Source organism: Lepisma saccharinum, chromosome 5 (genome assembly GCF_977018435.1).
Source record: "Lepisma saccharinum chromosome 5, izLepSacc3.1, whole genome shotgun sequence".
Taxonomy (NCBI): Eukaryota; Metazoa; Arthropoda; class Insecta; order Zygentoma; family Lepismatidae; genus Lepisma; species Lepisma saccharinum.
The window spans coordinates 19,397,459-19,411,314 of NC_139233.1; the positions used below are offsets into that span (position 1 = coordinate 19,397,459).

General features: G+C 39.5%; 1 protein-coding gene across 1 annotated transcript in view; it reads left to right on the top strand.

Moving 5' to 3' along the window:
• Positions 1 to 12,089, top strand: part of LOC145987807 (fer-1-like protein 6) — a 70,906-nt gene extending 58,817 nt beyond the window's left edge. The window contains exons 23-26 of the mRNA XM_083122515.1: positions 2,213 to 2,451; positions 5,242 to 5,423; positions 7,735 to 7,835; positions 11,821 to 12,089. Coding sequence (XP_082978641.1) covers positions 2,213 to 2,451; positions 5,242 to 5,423; positions 7,735 to 7,835; positions 11,821 to 12,007 — 709 coding nt within the window. The 3' untranslated portion in view covers positions 12,008 to 12,089. The remainder of the gene's footprint in view (positions 1 to 2,212; positions 2,452 to 5,241; positions 5,424 to 7,734; positions 7,836 to 11,820) is intronic.
• Positions 12,090 to 13,856: the final 1,767 nt, after the last annotated feature.

Below are 13,856 nucleotides of genomic sequence, written 5' to 3' on the forward strand. Positions count from 1 at the left end.
TCAGAAAACAGTGACGATGGTTGATTGATTGATTTAGTTTATTTTACTTCGCGTTTTGTGCCTCTTGGCTAATTTTCAAAGATGGGGATGAGTGATGAAATGATGAAATTGATGAATGGACATTCACAAACAACCAAGCCCGACCGGGATTCGAACCCGCGACCCTTGGCGTCGCAGCGCGATGTGCCAGTGACGATGGGACCCGATGGTCTGACCACGCGTCACCGAATGAAAAAGTAGTTCTCTCAGGCCCTAGCCCTCTTACACTTGTTATATTAAAGCTGCTTGTAAAAATTATTTGCTACTATTGTGAATGTTTTTCGCATTAAAGAAATGGATCACTTGATCGTCACTTAGTATTTATTTCTTTTTAATGCTGACCTCCGCGGCGGATTGGTTATAACAGCGTGCTACAACAAGGGCCTCAGGTTCGAATCCCCGCCTGGGCATAGGTGTTCTTTGTGAGTGTCCCTTCGTCAATGTCATCATATCATCGCTAATCCTCATCTTCCCAATTAGCCAAAAATGGCAGAAACCCAAGTAAAATAAACTAAATCTATCAATCTATTATTTCTTTTTAACTCTTTTATGCATATAATTCTTCTTCAACACGCGACTTTTTTAAAAATTATAATATGATTTAGAAAATGATGAAATTCTAAATGAGAACACGGACACCTTTCTGTGTAACACACCGACCAGATAATTTCAGAAACATGGATTTTCTCAATACGTTTGCACTGTACTTTTCCCCCTTTTAAAAGTAGCGCATTTTCAGTTATGTCACTAATCATGAAAGGAAATTTCGCCTCAATATCCCTTTCCTCAAAGAAATAAAATACTTTACCCTCTCTGAATCGAGATTGGTGTGGGGCACATCCAGCAGCTAACACTTCGCGTAAAGCAGTTTCCCAAAAGAGCTGAAAGCACCAAACTTAACACTGGTAACCAAGTTACATGCATTATTTACAGTTAAAATTCTAATAATGCCTACATTGATAGGTTAGGAGGCCAGGTTTAGAGATGTTAGCAATACATTTTCGCGACGTGTTAGCAGCTAGGTGTGCCCCGCTCCCGACACAGCTCTGAATCTTCCATGGAAACGCTGCTTCAACAAGCTCTGTGCGTCCACTGCCTGCTTCGTCACGCGCGCGTACACGATCAGCACTCTTCGGTAGTCAGGGAGAGAGAGAGAGAGAAAAGAGGCCGGTCTCACAGTTTACGTTACAGTCGAAGGCACCCCTGAAATTATGTTTTCCCGCACGAATCACAAAGGTTGTTAAGGGGACCAGCTGAGGCACTCTCAGGCGGATGACCTAGAATTTCAGTTTTCTTTTATTAAGTGTCGTTTAATGAAATGATAAGTAATAAAATAATCCGTAATAGACAAATATATTAGGGTGGGCCTCTTAGGACGCTTCTCCACTGGCCCTTTTTAAACTTCTCATCCCACTCGTTCACTTGTGATCGACTCATACAGTTGTCACCGTACTGAACTGTCAAGCGGCGATGAATTTCTATCGGTTTCACGCCTTCACTCAACAAAAATCTCACTACACTTCGCTGCTCCAGCTTGTAGCACTCCTGTAAGGGTGCCACCATCTTGTGTAACTGTTCCCCAGCGTCCCGTGCGCGAGGCAGGTGTGCCAGCCCCAGCTATGAATATCTTTACAGATGCCTTCACAAAATAACAAACATATAAAAATTACGATAATATTTTAGATTTTTTATACTACTTTTCCGGTTATTTATTGAATGCACCTTGTACTTCTATACTACAGGACTTCTTCAAACAAGTGATGTTTGATTTTTCCCATTTAAGAGATGTATGGATGGTTTTGGTTCTAAATCAGGAAGCACAATTCAATGAGTTGATGCATGTGTTTCACAACACTATGTTTTACACAGCATCAGAATACCATTGAATTATGTATTTGAATTCACACAATTCTTTATATATTTTTTAAAATAAATTAAGGAAAACTGTTTTCTACGCAGACGTTGAGGTAAATATGATGTGCTGTACAGGGGAGTCTAAATGGAATAATTTGCTGTTAATTCTTCTTGCTTCTATGTTCAACACGTCATTGTTACCTTGCGACAACAATCGCAATCTTTCGAGGTGGTTACTATGCAACCGCTTATTACAATTTATAACTTACGGGGATAGCTAAATAATTTTCGCAGCAAGATGACATTTATTATCTTTCAGGTGGCTTATTGGAGGGGAAGACGAACAGAGCACGGACATCCACTACAGATCCCTGAACGGCGAAGGCAACTTCAACTGGAGGTTCATCTTCCCCTTCGACTACCTCAGATCCGAGCAGAAGATCATCGTGCACAAGAAGGAGACAATTTTCTCCACGGAGAAGACCGAGCAGAAGTTGCGGCCGATACTGCAGCTCCAAGTTTGGGATAAGGATGTCATTTCTGCAGACGATTTCATCGGTAAGCAAATTAAGAGACTACACTATACCAGTGGCGGCTCGTGGTCTGGCTCTATGGGTGTGCACTTTAGTCTCGTGTCCAGAAGTGTTATACCACCCCTGTCAAATACTCGCACCCGTTTTTGCGTACACAATGATTCTTAATATTTTGGCAACCCAAGTTTTGATCACCTTTCACTATTGTCGATTTGCAAAATATTTCATAAAAACTTCCTCCTCTGCTCCGCTGATATTAATGAACAAGGAGAATAATAACATTGGCGTACACCAGGGAAGCCGATCCAACTACCACATGGAGGAAATCAATTGTACTCTTTCAAGCTGTTGTTTATTTCTAATGGCAGACTGATCGAACCAAGCAAATCAAGCGAAATGAAGAGAATAATAAATCTTAAAGAAAATTACAGTACTCACTCAGTTCAGACTGCCCTGCTTCGTACCTAAGAATTTTTCCTTCCCTTCCGCCGTGTCCATATATTGCTGCAGTTGCTACAAGCTTTGTAGCTAACTTCACTCTAAAAATTCAACAACGTTAAATATTAAGTCTCTTCTTTCGCTATGTACAGTTTACCTATTCATCATGAAATCAAACATTTTGAACTGAAACAGGCACGAGTTCTTGACAGCGCTAAACAATTTTGCAACTCAGTAACGGAAACACACAATGCAAAACATCTGGCTGATTGATGTACGCTCCCTCCGCGCGGGTTGATAATTCGGCTACTACACCACAGAGACCGTTTATTTTGGCCAAGATGCACTAAGAAAAGGCAATATCATGCATGTTTAAAACACCCGTCTCGCTTTCAGTTGCCCTCCTCACCTTCCCCCTTTTCTTCCCCGTGTCGTGCTCGGGTCAGAATTGGAGGGAAAATACACCATCGAAATTTCCCCCTTTTTTTAAAAAAATCCCTCAATTTGCAATGATGTATGGGTTGCCTCTACTCTGTCACACGATCTCTAATGGAATGGGTTTGCAACACTACATTTGCTCTCACACAGATCGCTGCGTTCACAGCTTTCCTAAATGATGCAACCTCCCCTCACACGGCGCTCAAGCCAAAAGATCCAATCAGCTTCCTCTACGCGACTGCTTCTACATAGGGAGCGAAACTAACATTGCGTTCAAGCTCCAAGCGCGGATCGGTCGACGCGGGTTGACATCAGTGATCGCAGACTTCTCCACTATCTCTCTTGGTGGAGCGGCGTGGGAACACTTGATGTTTCGAAATAGATAGAGTTCAATAAATAAGTATAATAATAATGATTTGGATTACAGATATATTTGGGTGTGCACGTGCGAATAGGCAGAAGCCGCTAGTGCACTATACAAAAGATTGTTTATACTGTTTGTGAGTATCTAAGAAAAAAGAATAGCTATTTTTAACTAATTTCGACCAGTGTTTGGAAGTAAATAGGAATTCTGATTGTAACTAGCTACTTTTAGAAGTAAGTAGTTGTAACTGTAATGTGGTTAGTAGCTTTATCAACAGTTACCTTACACTTACTTGACGACACTTTGAACTCAAACCGTGAGAAAACGTTATACGTTTATAAAGTCGTTAAGTTTCTAAAAGCATCTATTCTAGAGTCACGGTAGCCTATTCACTTTCTAGATTTCATAATGTAAATGTAAAATAGTTGAATGTAAAAATTAGTCTAACTTTTATCTAGCTGCCCCAAACTCAAACTTGTTGTCAAATTCTTACACCTTCAAGGTTGATAAACGGAGAAAAGCAGCCGATTTTGAAATCAGTGTCGAATTCACAATTTTACAAATTGATATTTTCGCAGCGTAATTTACACAACGTAGATTTCCCTTTAGTATACAAATAATAGGTTTCAATTTGCTCTCATTTTGCTATTGGAGATTTCGTTCTCTACTTTGCGCTTAATTTATATCTAGAGGGAAATAGGGCGCTCGCTTGTTGTATTCTTTTTGTAGCTGTGTCTGTCACGTCGTTAAAATAATACCAGCTTTTTAATACCCGGTGGAGCATATATTTGTGTGCCATAATTGTCCACCGATTTTCATCGTCACTGTTAATCAAAAGGTAGAAATATACGTGTACTTTAATAATAAATTCAATAGTGTGATTTGGAATCCATAACATGCACATGTTTTCTTCACACCCAAATTGGAGTACTATGAAGAATTCGTGAATTTTTGGTGCATTTATAGCTCAATAAGTGTAAAGTGATGAAGCTACAACTGCAACTCAAACCGTAAATTTACTAGATTTTCTTGTAAGTGATCTATTTAGGCAGTTCATCATTTATACTAAATGGCGAACACTCTAGCCCCGAGGTAGAGCGCGCTACTCCTCTCTGGTGGGTGGGTGGTCAACACACACACACACACACACATATATATATATATATATATATACACACACACACACTATAAGTTTGTGAAGTACTATACTATACTCTTGATTAGTCCAAAAAGTAGAAAAGTTATGTAAATACCGAAATTTAAACCGAAATATAATTTAATAATATTTTTATATATTCGAACCCAGCCCGTGTTCGAATCCCATATGTGTTCTTTATGAGTGTCCCTTCATCAATTTCATCTTATCATCACTCATCCTCATCGTCGCGATTAGCCAAAAGTAGAATAAAGGCGACGCTAATGAACAGAAATCATATTTCATATTTAGTGATGGTCTGGAAATTATTGGGGAGAGAATGTTAGTATAGTAAGCCGAAGACCTTGACGCAGGGGCTTATAGTAAAAATGATTGGTGAAAATTATTGTCAGTAGTTACTCATTACATCTTCAATCCAGGTTCCTTGTATTTGGACCTGCGGAAGTTTCCCCGTGGCGCTCCCTCCAGCTACGCCTGCACCCTCAGGATGCTGATGAAGGATGAGAACGCTGCGGTGGTCGACTTCTTCAAGCGCAGGAAGCAGAGGGGCTGGTGGCCTTTCAGCAAGGTGGACCCTGTGACGGGCGACGTGGAGTTAACGGTGAGTGGATTAAGGTAAGAAAGGTACGAAGGCTTGGAGAATTGAAGTTCACGGAACTTCACGTAACTTCATTCGGCAGGTCATACCCTGTCCAAGGTATCTCTGAGCACAGCCGCGCACAGCGTCAGAGAAGGGGAGGAAATCGAGTGGACAGAGCGAAGCAGTACACGCTTCTGCGAAGTCGCTTTCCCCCTCTCCACGCAATCCCGTTCCCTCTCACGTGTTCATTGGTGGAGCCGTCTCTTCACTACTTGCGCAGAGACTTGTTTTCGTTCGCCTAATCCAGAGGACATGGTATACACATTTTGTTCTGCTCTGAACAAGGGGTTGATTTTTTGTCCTATATCCTGGTTGAATTCGGCCAAATTTGGCCCTATTCCCTTAGCGAATTCGGCCAATTTTGGTCCTATTTCCTTAGCATATTCGGTCAATTTTGGTCATATTTCCTTGACGAATTGAGCCAATTTTTCTCCTATTTGCTTAGCAAATTTGGCCATATTTTAATCTTATTTTTTTGCTACTTCGGCCAATTTTGGTCCTATTTTCTTGACAAATTCAGTCAATTTTGCTCCTATTTCCTTGTATAATTGGACAATTCTGGTTCTACTTCCTGAGCAAATTCGGTCAATTTCGGTCCTATTTTGTTGGAGAATTGGCCAATTTTGGTCCTATTTCCTTAGAGAATTTGGCCAATTTTGGTCATATTTCCTTGGCGAATTCAGATAATTTTGCTCCTATTTGCTTAGCAAATTTGACCAAATTTTGGTTTTATTTCCGTGACAATTTTGGTACAGTTTCCTTGGATAATTGGCCAATTCTGATCCTATTTCCTTAGCAAATTCGGCCAATTTCGGTCCTATTGCGTTGGAAAAATTGGTCAATTTTGGCCCTATTTCCTTCACGAATTCGGCTAATTTTGGTCCTATTTGCTTAGCGAATTCGTCTAATTTCTGTCCTACTTCCTTAACGAATTCGGCAATTCCGGTCCTATTTCCTTTGTAAATTCGGTCAATTTTGATCATATTTCCTTGCCAAATTCAGACAATTTTGCTCCTATTTGCTTAGCAAATTTCGCCAAATTTTGGTTTTATTTCTTTGGGAAATTCGGCCAACTTTGGTCCTATTTTCTTGGATAATTGGCAAATTCTGATCCTTTTTCCTTAGCAAATTCGACCAATTTCGGTCCTATTGCATTGGAGGATTGGCCAATTTTGGTCCCATTTCCTTAACGAATTCGGCCAGTTGTGGTCCTATTTCCTTCGCAAATTCGGTCAATTTCGGTCCTATTTCCTTGGAGAATTCGGCCAATTTCGGCCTTATTTCCTTAGCAAATTTGGCCAAATTTCGGTCTTATTTCCTTGGCGAATTCAGCCTATTTGGTCCTATATCCATGGCGAATTCGACCAATTTTGGTCCCATTTCGTTGGAGAATTGGCCAATTTTGGTCATATTTCCTTAGGAAATTCGGCCAATTTCGATCCTATTTCCTTGCTGAATTAGGCCAAGCTCTTGAAAGGAATATCAGCTACTGGTCAATGTTTGACTTCTAGCAGTAGATAGATCATCGCTGATCTCAGAACAATAGATCACCATTCTTTTATGAGCAATATTTGGTCTATTAACCCTTCAGGAGTACGTCATAGCACATTACGGAACAATAGGTCAACGCTCATCTTAGAACACCAGGTCAACACTTTCTTCGTGCAGTAGGTAGGTCATTTCATGACCCACACATTCTCCCACTTTGAACACTTTATTAAAGGAAAATATAAGTTTCCACTATCTGAAGAAATAGAAGCCATTAAATGATGGGTGAGTTTAAACGTGCGTTTTCTTAAATTTTACATCAAAAGACGTAATTAAATGCTTGTAACAACCGTAAACTAGAAGAATAACTGATATTTGCTAAAAGTACACGATAACATGTATAAAATATAAACGTTATTTGAATCATATCAGTACTATGAGTGTATATTGGAACGCTAATTTGGGAAATATAATATTTATGAATAGATTGTCTCGGGCTATCGACCAGGTGAGTTGTGGAAAATATTCCAAGCTTTCGATAGCCCGAGAGAATCTATTCATCATCCGCCGCCAGGAAAGCTTCAAGAATATAATATTTACATTGTTTCTTAAAATACGAGATAAATGATTTTATTGTATTGAAGTATAAGGCATGGATAAATCCGTAGTTCAATATGATCAGACCTACCTTATCAGAATTGTGAATGAAGTAGCTTATTTCTTTAAAAATTGAAAATGTGGGACAGAATTGAAATGTCTTAATAGCTTTCATGATTATTCACAGGGGAAAGTAGAAGCCGAGTTCACTCTATTAACGAAAGAGGAGGCCATAACGCACCCCGTGGGTCACGGAAGGGATCCCCCGCACCCATTGGAAGCCCCTAGGTGAGTAGAGAAACCTTCGTGAATTCTTTTTCCACGTGGTTGGTAAATACGTATTAGGTTCCATACAAGTCGGATTCGGACCAGTCCTTGTCCATGTTAGAGATCGCAAAAGCAAATTCCTTTAAGCATGCCAAGTCATGATTGGTATTCATAAAGCATATAGCGATTTACAGTAAGCAAAGCTAATATTCACATAATTTCTTCATGTGCTGTGATTTCTATGATGAATTCATAAACTCTTTAGACATAGCATATCCCCTCCCTAGAATAGGAGATCCAAACGTTTATGTATTTTCAAAAGTGTGCCAAATTTCTGATTTCTCTCCCTCTTGAATTCGTGAATTTTGTTAACTCATGAACTTTTTCGAATTCCTGAATTTTCCCGGTTTTCGAACATTTCAGGATATATCCGAATTTCGAGACTTTCTATTTCGCACAAATTCACAAATGGATCAGAACTTGAGGCACTTCAAACCTCGCGATTTACAGAATTTGGGACATAATATGGAAAATTTCTCTCTTCCACCATCTTTGAAATCTTGGACAGATTCACTCCACTGTAACACAAGATCAGTCGTCCAAGTCGATTATCAACTGCTCAGATGTCATCTTCCAAGCGATCTTGAGCACAAAATTGGAATCTGGTCTCTTTTCCCTCACCCCCTACCCCACCAATCCTAAACTACGCACTTTTTAATGTTTTTAATTACTAATCGAAGTATTCCGTATCCTTTAATGTATGCGTGTTTCATTGAGCATGCGCCGAAAATTGAATTCAAACAGAGGTTGGAAATTGCAAAAATGGGCAAAAGAGGGTTTTTCTCTGAGTTTTTAAGTCCAATTTATGCAGCACACATAGGTTAATCGGGACTGGACCTACGCGGGATCCGAACTACTATGTGCCTCCACCGGGTATAGAACCCGGGACCCCTTGATTACAATGCGATGACGTTACCACCAGCTGTATAAGATTAATGAAAACTTATTTGAAACGACATATTATATAATGTTCTACACCACGATATCAAACGAATCACATAATGATGGTCCAGTTTCCACCATGAAAGTCTCGATGAAAGTGTATTATTTGTAGAGGCACATATTTTTGGTAAATAAAAAAGCAAAATTTCGGTACAAAAACGGAGTTAATTTGGGGTTCAAAAGCGGTAAATAAAATGAAATATCGGTGTCATAGCAGTGAAAAATTGGATGAAAAGTGTGTGGTGAATCGGGACTTGTTTATCCCGTTTCGCCACATTCTTCGGCCCACCCTGTATAGAGGAATTAGACCCGATGCGTGGGATTGTCAGTTCGCTGAGAAACTTTGTTCGTTTCCCGAAAAACTCGCATGGTGGCGACGAGACTGCCACCTAGCGAGCTTCTCGGGGCAGAGGTTTTCCTTGTTGGGCGAACCAGTGTTCTCTCCCAGCCGATTCCGATAACATCAACTCCAGCAACGGTGCTCCACGGCGTGATAGCCGCTGAGTCGATGTGGGCGTGACTCAGCTCTTATCTTCTCGTACGTCGATTAGAACGTGGAACCTTGCGGATATGGAGTTAAGTATTTTTACAAAAATGGTTTAGTTTACCGCGTTACCTTAATAGATAATTTTTGAATCTTTCACCTCGCTTTCCCCCCCCCCCCTTATTTTAACTTAAAAGTTTAGAAAACATCGTGACTTCGGTTGCGAATAATTTCCTATCGCCGGGGTCTAATTCCTGCAAAATATATAAGTAGTCTAAAGAAGGAATGATCATGGACATAGTTTTGATAGCTTAAGTGATGTAAGAGATAGTGGGAACCAAAGTAAAAGGAATGGTTGACGTGGATCGTCATTGTAAATATTTTTGTGAAAATTTGTCAAGGGGGGTAATTGCTAACAGTTTTTTTTTCTTGTGAGAAACTACTTATTTAAAGAGAACACGTTGTTAATACTGTTGTAAGAAATTAAATACTCTGCACTTGTTAAGCAAATAAAAAGCATTTTTGAGAAAATACCTAATCTTACTGTTCACGTAATTAAGCAGAGCGCTGGGCGCCCTTTAAGATAAGTTCACCCTTTCCAGTATAATTTCTTGGGTAGCAGATATATGTGTATATATATATATATATTTTGGAAGGGCCCAAACCAAAAAGAAATAGCAGTTGCATGTTTTCAGTCATATACACGTTAGTTCGTCGGGAGTGGGACTAGACGAGCCCGCTACAAACTCCGGACCAGCTGGCGGTATATGCAAGACGGCTTGGAGCGACGCACTATTTAATACCTTAATAAACTGGGACTTAGTTGTTTGATTTTGCCCATTTTGATGGACTGATCCTTGGTTTTTTCTCCCTACAGCACGCGAACCACCTGTGATAGAGAAACTAAACATATATATATATATATATATATATATATATATATATATTGGCGGGGTGTTTTTTTTTATTACAGGGATATAACCAAGAAAAAGCACGTACTTCCAAAATAATAAAAAATTGGTTGTGACGGATTGTCAAGAACAACATCGAATTTGAACAAGACGTCACAAGTGGTATATAAAAATACATTTTGGTTTTAAAATTGTGAATATAATCCTAAATTTGATTTAAAAACTACACTTATTCCACAGAATTAACATTTCACTTCTAATAGCACATTTATGTAGTTATAAGAGTATTAAGTTTATTTCTGTGTAAAGGAGTCCATTTTTGCTTCTCCAATATTAACAGCAGAATTAATCAATTTTCCGGGAATTGCATAACGCACAGGATACTTAACACTTCAGAAAGTGTCGCGTCGGTATATAAATGGTAATGTTTAATGTTTAAGAGTTAATTTCGCTTTCTGCAGTTCATTTCGCATTATTTCGTGACAAAACATGGTCACAAAATGCATCTCACACCTTTCAAAAACATGAAAAATTAACACTACAATGTGTTTTTCAAATTTCGTTTTTTCGTCAAAAACGAAATATGCATGCCCCTAATTATTTGACACAAAACTTACAAAAGTAATATATTTCTGTGAACTCTTCGTTGTAAATGTTTTACACCATGTTTCATGTGGGTGTTGATTGATTGATTGATTTAGTTTATTTTACTTTGATTTTTGTGCCTCTTGGCTAATTTGCGAAGATGGGGATGAGTGATGAAATGATGAAATTGATGAATGGACATTCACAGACAACCAAGCCCGAGCGGGATTCGAACCCGGGACCCTTATTTAATGTGGATGTAACGCAGCCTTAGATTGCAACAGGAGTGCCCATCACCCCCCCCCCCCAAGGTCTATGACGCACTGCCGTCCCCCAAAGGTAGAACATTCCCCCCGCCCCCTTTATGCCGAATTATATACTTCAATTATTTTGGTCAGAAAAAAATTGCGGAATGATATAATACAGACATATTTAAACAATGTATGGTTACTTTATGTATTGTTTACAATATAGACATTCACATGTATATTTGACATTGATTGAAATAACACTTTACGTAAATGATAATAACTTCTGACATTGCAAAGTTGTTGCAGCAAACTTATTGTTAATTTCGTCATTTTGCACCACTTTTAAAATATCGGACTCAAGATGAATAATGTTTCCGCAGTAAGTACCCCTCCTTTCCAAACCGATTCTGAAGGCGTAAGATGTGGTGTCTCATTTCAACCCTATCGCCGCGATTACCCACAGATAGGTAGAAAAACTATACATAATGACTATAACTAAAAATCAATAACAAGTCAATCAAACGAAACGACACCTCCCCCTCATTTTTGTTCGAAGATATATAGAATTTATACTTATATTATGAAATGTTGTCTCCTCAAAAAATTCCCATGACGCAGCCACACCAAGGCACACCGGGATTGCAATGTGACTCAAGTAATAACCAACAAAATATTTTTGGTTCCAAGAAACAGGATGTTAGCCTTGTCAAATAATACAACATGATTGGAATTGCAGCTTTGGACTTTAAATTTAAATTCTCTTTCTTCCATAGCCGGCCTGACGAGTCCTTCAACGCTATGTTGAGCCCGATCAAGACAATGTACCATGTTGTGTGGAAGAATTATAGAAAATATGTTTTCACATGGTGCATACTCATCACACTTTTCTTGATGCTGTTGGTAACTTTGTACACTCTTCCGACGGTGTTGTTGGAAAAGATTATTGGGAAATTTATCTAACACTGGTCCAATGGTGTAAGACAAAAATCATGCATCGGAATGTCTCAACTATATTGAAAGGAGTCGGCTTACTGAACAGAGATTGGACGATGGATGAACCTTGTTGTATAATATTTTAATTTAAAAAATGAATGCAAAGATTTGGGTATTTCACTTATTTTTCTGTAAACTTTATAAAAATTTGTACCATTTGGATACTTTTTGTCCACACATCTTAAGAAAAATATACTTATCTTGTCTTCTTAGCAGTTTGCACAGACGAAACAACATTGTACAGTCTGTGCCGGAAGTCTGTGGAGCAACGCTCGCCTATAACGGTAGAGAAGGGGAGAAAGCGAGTGGACGATGCAATGCCTTTCCCTCTCGCTCTCACTGGTCGATCCTTCTGGAGTTACTACTTGCGCAGTGAGTTGTTTTCGTTCGCGTGCTCCAGAGATTCCCGGGACAGAGTATAGTTGACATTCTGTGCAGCAGTGTTTCTCAAATTCATTGACATCATTCGATGTCCTCTTTGGGGATCTTGTTTTGTATTGTATTCTAGTTTACATCTCTTTCCTACCTCATTCTATTAATCGTGTCGACGCGGATGAATGATGATTATAAAGAATCGTAAATCGCACAAAAACGCATAAGTATCTTTCTCAGGATTCGAACATATTTATCTCAATTGTCACTTTTTGAGTTGTGTGTGTACACAGGGCATCGTAGCAAAAACACACGTTTACTAAATCTTTACATTCCTCCTAGTCCATAGACTTTTCAGGTAGTTTTAGAAATAAACCTACAAAGCTTGATGGCTTTCTGTTCAGTGATGCCAATCTATCGAGTTTCATTGCAACCTTTATTTTATTTTGCTCGGAATACGCTGCTATTTTAAGGCAGCGTCCATATTGTGCGCACTAAAACCCATAATCTTAGCCTTCCTAAGATCGAACAAGGAACAACAAATTTGCATCTAACTGTGAACCTAAAGATACTGCTGTGCCAAGAAGAGAAAGCCGCTGTAGCTTTGTACTCAAGGGGTTCGGGGTTCGATACTCAGCCCAGGCACATTGTGGTCCAGATCCCGCTTTAAACTGTAGGTCCGGTCCCGATTAGCCTATATGTGCGTAGAGTGGACTTTAAAAAAACTCAATCCTAAAGGCGTCTCTCTCTTCAGACCAAAGGGATATAGGCACAGAGTGGCTGAAGAGCTCTCCCGGTTTTCTTGCAAGGGTAATATCGGAAATTAATGATCCAATGGTTTGAAAGTTTGTCCTGGTTCCGCCACTGAGTAACCTTGTTTGCGGACCGTTGTTTCCAGTTTAGGTTGAAACATGAATGTGCTGTTGCATGTTGTGTACCAGCTTGTCTGGTATGAGTGAGCGAATGAATGGTGTCAAAAATTTTGATAAGCAACATCTTCAATAAAACTGTATTCTGCTATTCACATTGCATCAAATAGGAAAAATTGCCATATTATGGTCAACTCTGACCTCCCCCCTCCTTGGCTCCGCCCCTGGTTGCAAGTATCCTCTGTATCAGAACGAAAACATGTCTCTGGGTAAGTAGTGATTCGAGAGGGCTCTAACAATGAACGTGTGAGAGGAGAAGTGAGTGCATGGAGGGGAAAACGAGCTGCAGCTACTAGCCGTTTGCAGCAGCCTTGCTCCACACATTCCCGAGACAGAATGTTATATCAATGATCTATTAAAGGCGTTACTTGGAGAGCAAATTCCAATCCTCTCGCTATCTGGAATACCAGCTCCCTGTGTCCCCAGCGCTCCAGTCAGTGGATGGAAGCTGTCACGTGATAGCAGATGACAGACCATCCAGTGGCGGGAACTGTACCATGTTAAATGTTGTGATA